This window comes from Ceratotherium simum, chromosome 16 (assembly GCF_057802395.1).
Source record: "Ceratotherium simum simum isolate JZ-2026a chromosome 16, ASM5780239v1, whole genome shotgun sequence".
In the NCBI taxonomy this organism is placed as follows: Eukaryota; Metazoa; Chordata; class Mammalia; order Perissodactyla; family Rhinocerotidae; genus Ceratotherium; species Ceratotherium simum.
In genome coordinates, this window is record NC_141915.1 from 21,597,288 (window position 1) to 21,616,892 (window position 19,605).

General features: G+C 39.0%; 1 protein-coding gene across 3 annotated transcripts in view; it reads right to left on the minus strand.

Moving 5' to 3' along the window:
- The window catches only part of MYO1D (myosin ID), a 312,458-nt gene that overhangs the window by 101,103 nt on the left and 191,750 nt on the right, over positions 1–19,605 (minus strand). For all 3 annotated transcript variants that reach the window (XM_004441886.3, XM_087440786.1, XM_087440787.1), the window contains exon 20: positions 14,355–14,468. In XM_004441886.3, coding sequence (XP_004441943.1) covers positions 14,355–14,468 — 114 coding nt within the window. The remainder of the gene's footprint in view (positions 1–14,354; positions 14,469–19,605) is intronic.

A 19,605-nucleotide genomic window follows, 5' to 3' on the forward strand; every position in this document is an offset into this window, starting at 1 on the left:
TCAACTTCAGTTTCTTCTAAATTATGGCATGTCCTGATAGGGATTAAGGGGACCATCAAGAAGAAAATGTACAACCTAGATAATGTGCTCATCGCAACTGAACTTCGTACTTTACAAAATTAAATACAAATTCCTTTAGAGAGCGTCACACAGAAGCCGGGCCTGCCAGAGCCTCCTCTATTAATTTAAATGCTTGAATCATTTTTTCCTTTTGTCACAAATGTCTCACGTGTGGCACGCAAATTTGGCTTTTTCATATTTAGATTAAATTTGTCAAATTCCTTACTAGAAAGGTGGTTAGAACCTACCAGTTCATGAGTATCAGCCAAATGGCTAATTGTTTTCTTTTTGCTAAAATCTCAGACAGGCCTATTGGAGGTCTCTCTCCTAGAACATCTGGCAGTTTGAGTTCCTGGGTTTGTCTTGCAACCTGAAATTCAGTAGTTTCATGAAAAATCGAATTTTAATTCCAAAAAGACTGCTCTGAGGAAATAGCTCAAGAAATCACTTCAACAAGTCTTTTAATACCAAGCCATCTAGTGGAATTGAACTACATCTCCTCTGAGACTTCTCGTACTCTCAGTTTCATATATTGCAACCATGAACACGCCTGCCTGTAAGAGGCTGACTCCATTTTAATTACGGCTTCAGATTTATTGCTGTGGGCTTGGGAAAAAGGTAATCAGATTCATCACAAGGGTGCACGAAGTAAGACTAATGGCCCAAGAGGGTGCTCCTTTAGAAAGAGCGTGCAAAGTGTAGTGTACAAACTCTGTCATGTCTATTTTGAGCATTCAGAAAGTGTAAAAATCCTCCCACTTATATTCTATTTATCCCCTGTGGTTCATTTAGGCCGATGGCTATCAACCCTGGCTGTGTATTAGAATCACTGGGGTACTCTGATTTATATGGTCTGGGATCAGGCTGGGCACCTATAGTTTCTAAAAGCTCCCCAAGTGATTCTAATTGCACGCAACCATTGATTTAGGTAAAACTATGAAATAACTGGGTCCTAGACAGTCAAATTATTTTACAAAGCTAATTGTTGTACTAATTGAATCAAGTTTTATATTATTCATTTTAAATTTATTTTTTTCTCTCACTTAAAATATCAACTTAATTAAGTTGCTTTCCTTATTGGTCTTTTAATTGAATTTTTTTCTTACAAATTAATGACCCTCTTAATGCAAAAAGATTACTCACTCATAATTTTAGGTTTATTTTCTTTATCCTACGTTTGTCAACAAGCTGAATCCATGCACACTAGTACTTCTGTGTTTTAGGGATGATGAGTGATTTTTGATTATATCCTGGACATTCTGGGTATTGTGTTATCAGACTCTGGATCTAATCTAAATCTTCTATTTTAGCAGGATTCTGCTAAAAATGGACCAGTAGGGGAAGGGGGCACCAATGCTTTATTGCTGGATGGATGTGGAAGTCCAGGCCCTCTACTTGGCCTCCTTGATACTACTCTCCTTTGGATTATGAAAGGCACCTCATAACCACCAGGAGGGGTGGAAACCTAGCCTCCTCACTCAGCCTCCCCTGACACTATGACGAGGGGAAGGGGCACCTATCTTCCTCTGGGTAGCGGTGGAAGTACAGGCTCCCCTTTGGGCCTCTTCGACACCACTCCAGTAGGGACGAGGGGCACCTCTTTACCGCCAGGTAAGGGTGGAGGTCTACGCTTTCCACTAGGCCTTTGTTGATCAGAGTTGAGGGGGGCCTGCAATTTTTTTCCCCCTGGTGTTTTTCTGGAGAAGAGTGTTTATTGTCAAAAAGGTTTCTGTTTTGCTAGGCTGCCCATTTCCTGGTCCTTTGCCAAGGGAGAGCAAGCTTTTCTTTTCTGCCCTCATTGATGTTTCTGGGATGGGGGCTTCTCCAGCACCCAGTCCGGGATATATAGGAGGCAGAAAGAAAACCCAGGGAACTCACTGCCATGTCGCTTCTCAAGTCCTAAGGTCCTTAGCTAGCCCACCTTCTCTCCACCTTTCACAATCTTCTCATGTTTGTTTTACAATATAATGTCCAGGGTCTTGAGCTGTATTCAGTGAGAGGGATAGGGAGAAATGCATCTATTCCATCTTGTCGAGAACTGGAAATTCCAACTCTCTATTCCAGATTATGCATGCAAACAAATTAGGAAATGTAGTTTTCTCCTTAAGGAGTTTACAATGCAGTTGAGGAGTCAGGAGGCACACGTGGCATGAGTGGACAAAACAAGCCTTGTGTGGAGAGAAGGGGCTGCAAATTTCCCTCTCGTTAAAATACTGGTAATTCTCAAATCTGAATGTCAAGCTTCGACTTTTCACTGGAGCTCCAGATGGGTATTTCTGCCCATCTGGGGACAGCATAGACAGGGGTCCCCTGGAGGGCCCGTATATTTGGCCTGGCCAAAAATGAAACTCATCACCTTGCCCTAACTACCCTCCTTCTCAGGGCCCTACTTCAATTAAGTGCTACCAGTCACACCAGGTCCCAAGCCTAAAAAAGAAGTCCTCTCAATTTCCCCCACTCATCTACTCTCAGCTGGGAGGCAGCACAGACAGCAAAAGGGCACAGACTCTGGGGCCAGACTGCCTGTGCTCGGATCCAGGCACTGCTCCTTATGTCCTGGGGTAAGGCTTATCAGTTTGCTGCGCCTCAGTTTCTTCACCTTAACGTGGGGTCAATAACACTACCTAGCTAATAGGGAGGATGAAAAAATAATCTAAATTAATACATGTAGAAAATCAAACTAGTGCCTGGCACATGGAAGATATTTTTTAAAATGTTAATTTCAATTAAGAATAACTCAGAAACCTCTTACGGCTTGTCTCTTCTATCCCTGGTGCCACCGTATCTGCTGAGATCATTCCACGAGTCCTTGACATGGTGTTTATTGCACCAGCCTCTTCCCATTTCGGTCCATACTTGGTGATCCTGTCAGAATTAGCTTCCTAAAAAACAAACCTCATCACGCCACTTAAAATCTGTTGCTCTATACTGCCCAAAGCAGTAGTTCACAAATCCCTGTAAGAATCTGAAAAAAGCCACAGGTGACCAGTGCAGAAAAACGCACAAGCATTTGCATATACTTATGAGCCCCTGAAACTCCTTGTCTGAGAAGCCATTTCTACTCCTCCACACTCTCTCACAGCAATTCATGCTTGTCTTTGTTCTAACATTTAACAAGTTGTACTGTGACGATTTCTGTACATATTTGCCTCACCTACTAAGCAATAAGCAGAGGCTGTGTCTCTCTCATCTTTATGTCCCTAGTACCTAGCATAGTGCCATCATAACACAGTAGATAGTAGATGATCAAAATGTATTCAATGTGTGGAAGACAACGAGAGTAAAAGGTAGGTGAGGTCTAAGGCTTCTCTTTGCTCAGGGAACTCTGATGGTTCCCATGTATTCCTCTCTATCAAAGCCAAACCCTCAATCAGGTAATTTCCCTTTTCTTTCTTCACCTTCTCTGGATGCTCTCATCCACTCTCTGGTTTCAGCCACCAAACATTAATGGCTTCCAAATCTGTGTCTCCTTCTGGATTGTTCTCTAGACAGTCAGTTGTTCAATGGGCCTCTCCATTTCTGGTTCCTCAGACACTTCAGATGACACCCACTTAGGACTGAACTTGTTTCCACACTCTCCTACCACACCCCTGCTGTTTCCCTACATGTCCCACCTTGGTGAGTCACCAGCACCGCCAACTACCCAAGTTGTCCAAGAAGGAAACCTGTGAGCCTAGACCCTCTTCTCTCCTCAGTGCCTATGGCCTATTATTTCCATCACTTAAACAGCTGTTGAATCCGGCCCCCTTTGCCCCTCTGAACTGTCCTTGCTTGAGTTCAGGCCCCCTGTAATTTCTCAGTGGGATTACAGAAGCAGTCTCTTAACTACTTTCCCTATCTCCAGTCTTGACCCCTGCAACTCATTTGTCAATACCCATTTATTGAGCACCTACTGTACGGCAGGCAGTGTCTGAGAATAAGACAGTCCACAACCCTTCTCTCACAGTGTCTATGTTGTAATGGGGAGGAGGGGGGAGCCAGAGGGTAAACAACTATATAACGTGACAGGTGGTGACACGGTCTATGAAGAGGAACAAAGTAGCAGTACAAAGGCACAGACAGGGATCGGATAGATCATTCTAGACAACCCCTCTGAGGTTATTTTGGGCAGAGACCTGAATGAAGAGAGGAAACCGTGCAGGTGTCTGGGAGGCGAACACTCCAGGCAGAATGGAAAGCAAGAGGAAAGAATCAACAGTAAGGATGCTGAGGGCTGCCTTCATCGTGCTCCTCTGGTTTCTACAGGCATGGGACTGCCAGTCTGCAAGGGGGTTAAAAGCAGCTTATATTTAGTGAGCATTTTACTAGGTGACAAGAATTATGCTAAGGACTTTACATGCATTATTTCAGCTTATTTACATGCATCTCATTTCAGGCTTCAACACTCCACTGAGGTGGGTGCTATTGTTAAAACGGGGCATGAATTCAACAACCACCCATATGCTTCCGTATATCCTACCACCTGTGTTTGCCAGACACCACTGGGATGTGATTTCTATTCTGTCCTTTACCATTTATAGTATAATGGTCTTTAAATGCAATATAAGCTATTTTTACACCTCCACATGCTTTGTGAAAGGGTGAGGGCATGGAGGAGCAGGGGCGTAAGGGCAGACATTGGAGGTGGCTTCCTAAGCAGCAAAATGTTCCATCCGCAGAAGCCAAAGAAGTAATTTAGCAACGTCAGGAGAGAAGATCCTGAACTTGTCGACTTTACTTACCCCGCTAGACATACCCCCACTCCTGGCACATTGTAAAGATGTCTTAGTTTAGACATAATTCCAATAAAATGAAATCTTTTTTATGTCTGTTATATTAGAAAATCAGATTCTTCCTGTATTGTATTAGAACTTCATTCTAACAATTGGGTATAAAGAAAGTTTGCTCTGAACTGCACCAATAACAAAGAAACAAGCTCATTTAATACCTGTGATTTCAGGACCAGTGTAGGCTGCCTCCAAGTGATGGGGGAGGGTCAAGTGAGACAATGTATGTGGATGTCCATTATAAGGGATGAAAGTCATCAAATATATGGTGATTTTATGGTCTCATACTACTCTTGTTTAAAGAAAATCTTCCGATTAGGCAGTCCTCAAACATGAAACCACAGTGGGTACCTTAAAGAAGATTTCATTTTTGATACAGATCACAAGGTTTTCTAGAAAAAACATACACAATCTCTCTCTCCTCTTCATCCCTCCCTGTCTCTGTTTGTCTGTCTCTCTGGCCTATGTGGGAGCACACACACACATACACACACAGAGGTGAGAAAAAACTCTAATGGTAGAATTGAATTTTGGGGCAAGTCAAACTTTTGACAAATGTTTCCAAGAAATAGCCAGAACAACAGAAGTGAATACATTTGGGGAACAGAATAATTATATCAGTGGTTCTCATCCCTGGCTGCACACTACATTCACCTGGGGAGCTTTAAAACATCTGATGCCTAAGTCTACCTGCAGAGATTTGATTTCATTGGTCTTGGGTGTGGCCTGGGTATCGGAATTTGTAAAAGACTCCCAGGCTAGTCCAATGTGCAGCCAAGGCTGAGAACCCCTGAGTTAGAAGCTACTATCATTTTTATTTGGGCTTTAAAAGTGGAAACCAAACAAAATCAAATTCAAATCTCTTAAGTATCAGGCTAGTGATGAAAGAATCGTATTTTTTTTCTGGCCTGCCTGAGACTGTACTACCTTTTCCTACATGTTTCTTCTTGGAAAAGACAGGATTGCAATTAAGAGAGAAACAGTTGTGCAAATAGAAGTACAATGCGGCAGCTCTCTTCAAAGGTGCTAATTTTTTTTTCTTTCCAATACAAATGAAGCAAAAGATTTTCCTTTTCTTTCTTGTTTCCTAATGGACCATACCTTGAGAGCCCTTGATGTGCAGAACATGCCCAGTACACAAGCTCTAGTCTTGACTGTGTAGTTTCCCGCAGCATCCCTAGGGCCTACAAGTCACTTATCCTTAAAAGGCTAAGGTGAAATATTTTAGAAAGAAATTATTATAGTAAGAAAGACTAACATAAATAAATAAGGGAAGTGGGAGAGAGAGTGAGCGAGCATTGTAGGCAGCGAAGCCAGAAGATGCCTAGTCTGATGGCTCACTTGGGCTTTGGTGTCCGAAAAATCTACTGAAATCCTGCACTAGTGAGCAACTTCTCCGAGAATTGGTTGCTTCATTTATAAAATGATACTTAACTGCCTATACAGGATTCTTATAAAGATGGAGATACAGCATATTTAAATCACCTAATAAACACCTCGCATCAGGCACACAACAAATGTTAGTTCTGTTATTTCTTTCCTCTTCTTAAAATAGGATTGTAGTTGTATGTGTTATATATCATAAAAGGGAGGCAGTGGTAGCATTTGCCATCTGGATTGTGACTCCAAGGGCTCCAGGGTCAAACAGGTATGAAGCCCAGCTGCACTCCCTGTGAGCTTTGTGACCTTAGGTGGATTACTTTCCCTTTCTGAGTGAGTTTCCACTTGAGGGAAAGGTGTCATTGTCATCTGCACGGCTGCCTTGGGCCTGTGCTGGATGGGCTGGCTCACTTCTCTGCCTTTCCCACGGCCCATTGGGCCTTGTGGGCAGAGACTGTATGATGTACTGTTGCATTGCTAGTGCCTGGCAGATGCACAGCACATAGTAGGTCCTCAAAAATGTTTACTGCACAGAAGACAGTTCTGATAAGACAGCTGTGTAAAAGGAAGCCTACTATTGCCTCAGGTTAACGATATCTATTTCTGTAAGTGCAGAGAGATCTTTCTATGTATATGCCTCCATTGAGGGCTTTGTTTTGAAAGGATCCTGTTTCTAGCAATCTGACCTCTGGATAAACACGGTGGTGTTATACTAATTTTCTTATACTTTAGTTTTTAAAAGGCTTTGTGTTTCTTTAATGAGATAGCTTTTTAAAGGAGTCATAAATTGGCTCTAATGATTGTTGCTTTCACATACTGATTTGGCACATCTTTTACATCTGTAATTGAATTTCCAAGTATAGTACTGATGAAAATGGACTCTACCTTACGCCCAAAAGCACTGACTTTTGACATTATAAACTGGTTTACTTGGTACTGTATAACATAAGCAGTAGTCTCTAACTGGTATGACAAAAGGCATTTACTTCTAAACACATATCAGGAAAACAATCCATAGGGTGACTCTAAAATTCTGACTTTCTCTCTCTTATTAAAAAAAAAAAATTGAGAGAACATGACTAGATGTCACATTTCTTAGAAGTATTTTAAAATCATGTGGCTCACTCAAGTCCAATAATAAAATCATTGAGTGCTAAAAAAAATTATAAGGAGAGTGGAAAGATTGTTTCATTGCCAAAGCCATCAGAGCAAGAAAGATTCTTGAAAAATTAAACTGAAACCTTAACATCTGTATTTTTAAAAGTTCTTCTTTAATAGACATCACTTTTTTCTAAGAACACAGGTTTCCAAATATCGACTATTGCTAAGCAACTCTCTTTGTTATAACAGACAAAAATATAAACATTTGCACAAGATGTTCAAAATAATACAGCTTCCGGGACCTGCTGAGATTTAACTAGAAAGGTAAATTTATTACCTAAATAAATAAATAAGCCTGAGTGCCACTCAGCATCTGACATTAAGGGGTTATACACTTTCCATTAAAGAGGACTAATAAATATAGTTTCAAGGTTCCAGCGAGGAATGAGGGGGGAAGAAGGCTGGTGCACACCAGCTCCAGCTCAGCCGGTGCCAGAGGTCAGCTGACTGCCTCCATTGAGATTACCATGGAAACACCTTCTCCTGGGACACTGCCACGAGAGTGGGGTGCTTTAGAAACGGTGATGGGGAGCAGAGCTGGTGGCCGATGGATTTCAGCAGGGTTCACCCCTGTACACATTACAAGGACAATCTATCTTCCAAATGAAATGGTATCTTTCTAGCGAGTCACGTCAGAGCAATAAAGCACGAAGCCGGGCATAATTACAATCCATTTACCTCTATAAAACAGTCACATCAGTTCAGATAATTGTCTTTTCTCTCCCCTGCTTCCTTCGTAGTCTCCACAGAACTAAAGGAGGTATTTGTGTAATTAATTGGCTACTTCCTTGGCCATCAAGCCCATAGTGATAAAAAGGGACTATATCAAACAGCATTCACGGGCAGAGTCAAACATTCTGCAAACCAACCCATCGGGCACAGCTAACACAACCCACCAACAAAAGGGTAAGAGGAGTTCCAGCTGAGGTCAGGTGAAATCTTTCGGTGTACGCAGTCTCACGCGAAATCAGTGAACAGATTTTATGTTTACGCAAATTAAACTCAATCCTGGCAACCAGCTCCCTGAGCGCTGGCTGGGGTGAGCCCATGTCCACATGGACCTGAATGGAAGAAGTACACTGATTCAAGCTACATGCCTCAGCCACGGGGTGCAATGTTTTCCACCAGTTTTTAGTGATCTCAGATACAGAATACATGATTCTCAGAGTTAAAGAGGTTGTGATCAAAGTTTTAGACACAATGTTACTAATTATGTGAGTTACTTCTTCCCTCTGTTCTGCACATCAAGCCACAGCAACCACAAGTCTCCCAGCTTTGCAAAACATGCAAATTCTGACCCCACCATCCCCCTCTAAAAATTTTAACCTTTTTTGACAACTGTCCTAGAATTAATGCTTTAATTTGATATTACAACTTTAAAAATATAGTGTAGAGAGTGACTCAAGGGGGATGATACTAATTTGACAATAACAGATTCCAGCTGGCTGAAACCCTATCCCAACTGTGCAATAAGTCACTCTGTGGCTAATAAAGTAGCCTCCTGTAACTTGACTATTTCACTCTCATATCACTGTTTATAATTATCTGACCGCGCTATTTGTGAGAAAAGTGTTTACTGAAAATATTCTCAAAACCTGTCATGATTTCTTACTTTTATCCTTCCAGTGAAGAGTGACTAGAATCACTGAGGATAAACTGACTGAATAATTTTTGCTAATGGAAGGAAAAAAAGTGTCAAATTTATCTTTTAATTATATTTTGCTTAGGCTTATGTAAAGATCAGTCTTTCTCCTGAACACAAACCAATTAATGACAGAGAGTGGAGAGATGACTCTTGTAGTTAAAGATTAACTGAGAACTCAGTGTGGACTGAGTTATATAGTTTAGGATAATAGAAAAATACATGATACCACTACACACCTGTGATCTGTGGTAGGGGGTGTGCCACATGTCAATAAAATATTCCAAGGGTCTGCCAATCCAATGACCTCAGTTTTACTTAAGTTACCCCAAGCCTGACGAAAAAGTTTGAAAATCACTATTGTAATGGGATACTGTCACCAAAAAATGAATACAACAGCAAAGATATATTAAGTTCTAGTTCAGATACTCATTTCCAAAGAGACATAGGACTCTTTTTGTTTTGTTTAGTGACAAAGAATATTGCTTTGACCTGTTACAATGAAGGTAAGAGTGGATAATGGGGCAATAGTAGAGAAGAGGAAGGAGATTTCTAAGTCATAAACTGAAAAACGATTATCTTAGAGTTTGTTCTTTTCTTTCTTTTTTATTTTAATTTTAGTTCTCTTTAAATTTTGTTTTTAATTCTGCAGTGTGTTTTGTTTTTAACTTAACAGAAACTGGCTAGAACAATACAACAGATAATGATCTGATGAATTCTTATATTTAAAAAATAATTTAGGGATAATGCTAGTGCAGTAGAATGTTGACTGCAGGATAATAGCTTTATGTGATGTTACATAAATTAAAAAAAAATGAAACAAAGATTGTCTCACAAGTAATAGATGAACTTAAAATTTGTAGACTTCCCCTCTCCACCATGGAACATACACATACGTGGACCATACATCACCACATATATGGTACAATTTACGTCCTATTTGACCAAGACTGGGATCCTGGCAATTGGAATGGGGGAAGGTGGGAAGAGTCCAAGGGCCTAAGGATGCCTGATGAACCTGGAGTATTTGAAGCACTTCTCTCCCATTGCTTCTTTCCCACTGGGAAACCCTATTGACTCACTCCAATATTCAGCATGATCTGTGACCATGTCCAAGGGGACCAAGGTCCAAATGTGACTTGAGCCTAAGGATGACAGTCAAAAACTGTAGAGGGAAGAGATCAATTATGCCCGAAATGAACTGTAGTAATTATCCACGCTATACTAGGAAGAGTCAGGAAAGACTATGCATAGATTTGCAAGTGCTTGACAAGGAAATGAAGTACTAATTTGGATCATGCAGAATTGGTTGCTATGGTAAGGCCTCATCTGAGACACTGTGTTCAATGTTACTGAAGGATGAAACTCTAATGGTTTGTTTGGTTGGCTGATTTAGACCTAAGTCTAGCACTGGCCCAGGCTGTGGGCAAGAAAGGTGATTATTAATAAGAAGACATGCAAAGAGAAGTAGAGACTGAGAGAATGGCAGAAACTTAGACTAGCTAAGCACTCATGTTGCTGAGCGGGGGCTACAGGATAACATGGTCCCTTACAACTGCTTAAAACTTGAATGGTAGCGTTTCCTGGGTTTCCATGAGATTCCTCTTCCTTACTACCATGTGTCTCCTTATTAAAAACAAAATAAAACATTACTCAAGATAGTATATGGTCACAATCTGTTCCTTGGAGCCAGAAAAGCCCAACTAAAGCAGGAAAGGAGCCGATGCAGAAGGAGAAATGAAAAGTAGAGAATGAGAGGAGGTAAGTGTGGGCCCCTGAACTATATGTTTCTATTGATTACTCCTATTTCTGAAAACTTTCCAATTTGATTCTGAAACACAGTGTTCCTATAGTTCTTTTCTTTCCTAGAATAATTCACAACATTATGGAACTGAAGGGAAATTAGAGCTCATTTAGCACATTAAAGAGTGATGAGAAAATGGAGGACCATAAAGAGATTTCTGTTTTATTCCATTTCCTTCAGCGATTCTCTTTTTCCCATCATTTAACCACGGATGTTCTTGAATAATCTGCCCCCTTTCTCCCTCTAGACTCATAATTTCAGCCTCCAGTTATACATGGATCTGCTCTTAAATTTTTATCGTAAGTGCTGAATTCTTACCCCCTCTATAATATTAGAATTCCAATTATCTGTGGAACGCATACTCCTAAGTTTCACCAATACCTCAAACTCAACATGGTTAAAATTGAAATCATTCTTCTTCATCCCCTACCAGCTTTTTAATCACTGTTATTAGCGTTATCATTTTTTAAAGGTTTCTTGTCTTAAACTTTGTTTTTAATTTCAAAATATTTCAATCATACAAAAAGTATAAAGAATAAAATAACAAATACTCATGTCCCCATTATCCAGACTTAATATTCTGCCATGTTTGCTTCAGACTTAAAAACATTTTCATAGATACAGTTGGAAATCCCCTATCCTATTCGACTTGCTCCTTTCTAAGAGGTAGACATTCCTCCAAAGTTAGTCCTCCCCAAAGCAGACCCTGAGACAAAAGCTAATGAGCACACAGGATTGATTTGGGAGGTGCAGGGACACTGGCAAGGGAGTGAGGAGGCAGTTCAGGGAAGAGAAAACAGCCAGTAGAGCACATTATTAAGCCAGCTACCACCGTGGGCAACTGCAGCTTATTCCTGCAGGGAAGCTCTAAGAAATGGTGTGAAACACACCTCAGAATTATCTTGGCCAATGAGTGATAGAGTGGGAGTATTTATACCCTAACACCCATTAGTCATTCGGGTGGCTGGGGGTGGGTGGGCATTTCCAGCTCTCTGTATGTGAGGGCAAACTGGGTCCTGGCAGCCTGAGGGTAGCCTTTTGACAAAGATGTTTGCTGCTGGAAATTAGGCTGGTGTGTACCAAAATGGGCAGAGTACTGATAGCATCTGTGACTGTGTGTATCCATTCTATTGACCTTGTTTTACCTTTACTACAATTGCTAAACATCATTAATTTTTATGATGTTATTGATAACATTAATAATGGTGGTGATGATGAAGGGAAATAGTGACTATACATATATACCAGTCAAGATGAAAAAGGAAGGTAATTTGGGAAAATAACTTCAGTTCAAAGAGTTGTTTATTATTCACAATAGCCAAGACTTGGAAGCAACCTAAGTGCCCATCAAGGGATGAATGGATAAAGAAGATGTGGTATATATACACAATGGAATACTACTCAGCCATAAGAAACGATGAAATCCAGCCATTTGTGACAACGTGGATGGACATTGAGGGTATAATGCAAAGTGAAATAAGTCAGAGGGAGAAGGTCAAATACCGTATGATTTCCTTCATTAAGTAGTAGATAATAACAACAATAAACAAGCACATAGGGACAGAGATTGGATTGGTGGTTACCAGAGGGGAAGGGGGGAGGGAGGAGGGTGAAAGGGATAATTCGGTACATATGTGTGGTGATGGGTTGTAATTAGTATTTTGGTGGTGAACATGATGTAATCTATGCAGAAATAGAAGTACAATGATGTACACCTGAAATTTTTACAATGTTATAAACCAATGTTACTGCAATAAACAAAAAATTAAAAAAAAAAAAAAGAGTTGTTTAACTATTTATTGAATTTATATCATGTGCCTGATTGAGTTCCCTTTAATAGAAAGCAAGGAAAAGAAATAAAATACATACCACAATTTATTTTTGTTTGGTTTCACATTTCATTAGACTTTGACAAAATTTGATTTTCTCCCTTATCTTCCTTCATCTCCTACTTTAAGACTGCAGGGTTATTAGGCTTAAACTGCGATTGATACATAAGATTACAAGTCTTTGCTAAGAAGACTATATACAATCAAGACCGTCTTAGAATATCATTTTCATCTTAGCTGCAATCCATTTGGCTTTCCACTGAAAGGGAGAAAGGTGTATGTGTGTGTGTGCGTGTGTGGAGGTGGTGGCTAATGGAGATGAATCTCAACCCCATAATCAGGGCAATAAGCCTGCGGTGATGTTCTAAATCATTTAGCAAAGCCAGGAATTGTCTGCCTTCTTTGTACCTCACAACCAACAGGACTTCTGATTTAACAAAATAAAACTATAAAACAATATGTATACTATTCTTTTTTGCAGGGACTAAAAGGATTTAAAATAATCTTTAAATAATACTTCTTATAGATCCCATTATTGGACAAACACAGACCTCTCTCTTTAAGAGCTAGAAGACAGAGAAAAAGCTCTTGACACGTGAAAAGATCCAGTAGGCCAGTAGGATTTTTCTGAAGAATCAGAACAAATAGTCACTTGTAAAGCAGACCCCATAGAGCAGAAAAAATTTCTTTTTTTTTTTTGGCTTGAGGAAGATTTGCCTTGAGCCAACATCTGTGCCAATCTTCTTCTATTTTGTACGTGGGTTGCCGCCACAGCATGGCCACCGACAAGTGGTGCAGGTCCACGCCCAGGATCCGAACCCAGGCCACTGAGGAGGAGCACGCCGGACTCAACCACCAGGCCACAGGACCGACCCCCTCAAATTTTTGTTTAAATCTCATGTTGAGATTTGAGGAGACACCCACTGAATTTCATATTTCAAATAAGGAATAATTATAGAATCTGAAAACCCCATGGAGACAGTGAAGAACTGAGGGTTCAGATCAGAGGTAAAATACATTGGTGAAAAGAACTTCTGGAAACAGCATAAATTTTACATTTAAAAGAGAGGTAATGTTTTCATAAAGTAATTTTCGACGGTTTCTCTACCTGATTCCATTTCCATACAAAAACAACCCCTATGAAAACAAATAAGAAATATTATGTGCTACAACATTTAAGCAGTGAGCAGGATTAGGAATAGAGAAAGGTCAAGTAGAACGTAGAGTCTTTATACTTCTTTTTTTGCTGAGGAAGATTCACCCTGAGCTAACATCTGTTGCCAATCTTCCTCTTTTTTTTTTTTCTTGCTTGAGGAAGATTAGCCCTAAGCTAACATCTGTGCCAATCTTCCTCTATTTTGTATGTGGGTCGCCGCCACAGCATGGCTGAGGAATGGTGTAGGTCCATGCCTGGGATCCGAACCCAGGCTGCTGAAGCAGAGTGCGCCAAACTTAACCACTATGCCACAGGGCTGGCCCCCTAGAGTCTTTATACTTTAAAAAAAAAAGCCTTCATTAATCTATTAGAAGCTTTGGATCCTCCTTACAGAAAATTGTACATTTGTACAAAACATAAGACTGACATTAAATTTCAGGAATTCATGGGCTCCCTAAAACCCCAAAGGTTCTAGTGATTAGTCTATCGACCCATTAGTGGTCCATGAACACCAGGTTAAGAATCCTTTATCCAGAAGCAAGCAGAGACTACTCACATTGTATAGAGGGATAGTCTTCATCACCTTGTACTGCTTGGTGGGATCCATTTTATACAGGTGACGATCAGTGACAAAAATTGCTCGGTCTTCCACCTTACTAAATCGATTCACCTGTAAGAAAACAAAACAATAAACCATAATATCGCATCAAGAATGAAATCAAATCATTTCTCAGGAAAACATCTAGGGGCAGAGGTAGCTGATTGTGGAGATAAATTCTTTAATAGATGTGTACCATGTATGGCCACTCTACTGGAGCAACAGAGATCTAAAAGGAGATGTTTTCAGATTTGTGGAATTTTACAATGTAAATGCCACAATTTTACAATTTAACAGGGAAAACACAGAAGAATTACAAGACTAAAAATATGCAACCCAGACACTATCAAGAAAGTGAAAAGATAACCGACAGAATAGGAGAAAATTTTTACAAATCATATATCTGAAAAGGGACTTATATCTAGAATATATAAAGAATAGAATATATATTGTATCTAGACTATATAACTCAATAATAAAAAGACAAAAAAATTAAAAAATCAGTGAAGAATATGAAAATACATTTCTCCAGAGAAGATATACAGATGGCCAATAAGCACATGAAAAGATGCTTGACATCATTAGCCACCAGGGAAATGTAAATGAGAACCACAATGAGATACCACTTCATACCCACCAGGATGACAATCATCAAAAAGATAGATAATAACAAATGTTGACCAGGATGTGGAGAAATTGGAACCCTCATCACTACTGGTGGGAATATAAAATGATGCAGTCACTTTGGAAAACAGTTTGGCAGTTACTCAAATGGTTAAATGTAGAATTACCATATGACTCAGAAATTCCACTCCTAGGTATATATCCAAGGGAAATGAAAATCCATCCACACAAAAACTTGTACCTGAATGTTCACAGCAGCATTAATCATAATAGCTAAAAAAGTAGAAACAACTCAAATATCCATCAACTGATGAATGGATAAATGAAATGTGATATATCCATACAATGCAATATAATTTGGCAATAAAAAGAAGGAAGTATTGATACATGCTATAACACGGATGACCCTTGAAAACATTACGCTAAGTGAAGGAAGCCAGTCACAAAGGACCACATATTGTACAATTCCATTTATATGAGATGTCCAGAATAAGCAAATCTATAGAAACAGAAAGTAGATTAGTGGTTGCATAGGGCTGGGGGAGATGGGAGGCTTTGGGGGGATGACAGCTAAGGGGTATGGGGTTTCTTTTTGGGTTAATGAAAATGTTCAAAAACTGAATGTGGTGATGGGTACACAACTCTGTGACTATACTAAAAGCCACTGAATTGTATACTCTAAAACGGTGAATTGTATGGTAAGTGAATTAATCTCAGTAGAGCTTTAAAAAACATAATCCCTATTTGAAACAACTCAATTTGCCCCTTTCCTAATGCACTGGGTAGGTGTATTTCAGATTAAATTCCCTAAAGTATAATGACAGTATGTTCTTAAATCTACATGTTCAAAAATGGATAGTGTCTTCCTGTTGACCACAGCAGAAATAACTGTCTTATAATTATTACTGTCTATAAAAAGAACAGGCCACAAGAGAAGGCAGTAAGCACCCCACATAGAAGGGATTCAAGCAGAACCTAAGTGGACCTCTGACGTGGGTGTGTGATCTGATGGTGGGTGTGTGACGAGGGGAGTGATCTGAACGGGAAGTCTAGGGATCTCCAAGGTCCCGTGCCACTCAGAGTCCATGACTCCTTTATTTGACTTGGGAGAGTTTTCCTATCTGCCACTATTCTACTTACTTAACTTTCTTTCTTCAAGGAGAGGCTCTGCTCCTGTCCAACAGGTTTCCTCATGTTATGCTCTCCTAAATGTTCATGATTCTTACTCCCTCTTTTTTCTCTTTATCTATACATATTTCAAGATATTGCTCAAGTTCTCATTCCATTATAAAACCTCTTCAATTCCTATTGTAAAAAATGGTCACTCTTTTCTCTGCACTTCTATTACATAGTTGTAGAATCAATATATAGGATATTTGTAGAATTAAGAATAAAACAAAAAATTAACATTGAAACCAAAAGGCACAAGGTTTCTCTTTTAAAGCAGAATAGGAGGAGCTACTTATATTAAGTGCTTTCACTAATATAAAACACTGGGTACGTCACTATGCTTTGTTTGGAAAGAAAGACAGGGAAGGAGGCTGGCTGATGCTTATAAATACCAAGACAATTAAGTTGCATCTATCCTTAGTCTGTATCTTCTCATGAAGTTGAATTACTACTTACATCTCTCTATTAAAAGGGCAGAAGTGTTCACTTAATAATGGGAAAGTTTTAATAATTTTAAAGACAGCTGACTTGTAACTTTTAGACCATGGATGCTTGTTAGGAAAAAATATATTTGCTAAAATAGTTGTGCAGAACACTGTATTTTTTTAACTCACAGCTGAAGCTATGTTTGGCAAAAGAGGTTGATTTTACTTATTAATCTTGTGATAATTAATCTACTGACTATATCCTCACTGATCTAGTGCTAATTAACCAGCCAATATAAAAGGTTATACAAATTGTCTTTAAATTGGAAGTATACAAAAAAAGCCGCTCTCCCTGTAAAATAGCTACAAACAAGTTAACAAATAGTTATAAACGAGACTAACAAATTCACTTCAAAACAAAGTAAAAACCTCACATACAACACGATTTCTTTTCTTTTCTCTTTTTTTAAAATAAAGGTCAAGAAACAGCAAAACTAACCTACGGTAAAAGAAATCAGAACAGCGGTTGCCTTTGGCGGTGGTGGGGTTCGGATGGGAAGAGGGATGAGGGAGCTTTCTAGGGTGATGGAAATGTTCTAATCTTGATAGGGTTGTGATTTACCAGGGTGTATGCACTAGTCAAAACTCGCCGAACTGTATACTTCAGATTTGTGCATCAACCTGTATATAAATTACGCCTCAGTACAAATGCATAAACAAAACAAAAACAGGGTAGCATCTCAATATCCAGGGCATATTTTTATTTACTGCCTTATTACTTCATGAACAGTAATTCTGTCTTCCAACTAGACTGGAAGCTACCTGAAGGCAGTGATCATATGGTGCCTTTTTTCTTGTACCTCAGCCCCCAGTACAGAAGTGGGCAACCTGTAACATTTACTACATCCTTGCTGATCAGTACTGTCAGCAAGGGAACAGAGGGGAGACGGCTGCCACACACTAGGGAGGTTGCGTAAGGTAAGAAAAAAATTTCCCAAGTGGCAAATGAAAGCACAGTTGCTCAAGAGCTTAATCCCCAATGCCCAGTTGGGTCCTGGAAAACCTTCATTTCTGCACTAAAGAAAGAGGTACTGTAGACTTCTTGCGTTTTTATTTCTGAAGCTGGAAGCCCCTTTATTAGTAAGCTATCTCCTTAATAAAAAGCTCCCGAACATAGCAGGCACTATATAAACACATGGATTGCTGCTTTGGTATTATTTATTCTCTAGTTGGAATTGTTGAGATTTATCTGTACATATTCTTTTTTTCTCATAAAGTGTTTTTTCTATGGGTTAATTTAATTTTCCCTTCAGTGTCTAAGTTTCTGGAGGGCAAGACCTTCACAACTAGCCATCACTACAAGACTCTGCACAGGGAATGCTGACAGGCCCGATGAACCATCCCGAGTGGATCTAGGAGAAACACATCTGTGTCTGCATTTGTGATGCTCTATTACTTGGGAGTAGCTACCCTTCTAAAATCTTTAGACTCACAATTTCACTCAGAAAAGTGTCTTTCCATAATCAGAAATCTAAAAATTGGATTGAATTTATTTTTTTCTACATTTTTTAATCTAGCACATGGACTCCTATTAATTAAAAAAAATATATACTGGTAAGCATTTACTCAAATTAAGTAATTTGATAAGTGGGTTTTTTCAAAATTTACAATGTGCCTCTTCAAAGTACTCTATTAGCTGCTAATGATATACAAAGGAATGACGTGAAGCCCTTGGTTATAATAAGAATTGGAGACTAGTAGATGGGGTTAAGACAGATAAAAAACTAGTAAGTGAAAATGATTTCATATAAGGATAAATACAAAGAAAATAAAACTAGATAATGGGATTGGGAGAAATGTATATGTGTGTGATTCTGCAGAGTGCTATTTTACTACAGAGTCAGAATGCTCACGTTTGCAGGTAAATCTCTTCCTAAAAGACAGAATTAACCACAGGACACTTTATAAATAAGTAATTAACTACTTGATTAGGATGTTTCAGTTTTAGATTTGGGTAATATTTAAATCAAGGTACTGAGCACTAAATATTTCCAAATAACTACAATGTCATGTTTCTCAGTGACTAGAAAAAAAAAGAAAGCAAAACAAAACAACAAAAAAACACTAAAAACCCTCCCCTAAGTAGAATAGAAGTGGGCTGTGATATATATATCTCCCTATCCCTGCTCCCAATATCTTATTTTCAAGATGCAAACAAAGAAGTTAGAGATTAATCTGAAAACACTGTCACCTTTGGTAGGCTATACAGCTAACTAAAATAGGATAGGTAGTAATTATGATGCGCAGGATAGGTATTAGGATAGCTACAGTAAACTAAAATTCAAGTTTTACTTTGAATTTTACTCAGTCTTCTCCCTTTTGCCTCATAGTGTTAGATAGCCATCAATTCTCTAAACATTTCCCTTATAACCAGAGCACATTCTTCATTCTTCAACTTAATAAAAATGGTTTCTGTAATGAAGAGTAAAATAGAGTCCACGTGGTGAAATAATAACTACTCTTGGTAGTAATTATTTACTTCACATAGTAATGGTTTTTGCCATAAAAGAGAACAGGCACTTGTCAGAAGACTTGAAACCAAGAGATTGCGGAGCTTCTACATCAGCATTTTTCTAAGTTGTTTTACAAAATGCTAGCCTTACGTGACGCTTTGTGAAACAAACGGTTCCAAGTCATGTTGGTTTGAGGAATACTGCAAACTACAGCCTCCCCTAGGATATTCATGGCCCATGACTATATTAAAGGCTCTGAGAATTCTGCACTTAAAAAGTATGTTGAACTGTTTAACCCAGAATTTCCCAAATATATTTAGTGATGAAACACTTTTAAAAAACAAATTAATATTCAACAGAACATTGGTTTGTGAAAGCCATGTTGGAGAACAATAATCATTGGCATCCATCTTAGAATATGGAGAATAGAGAACACATAAAATGGAGTCTGAATAATAAGTAAAAGTAGTGCTCCTC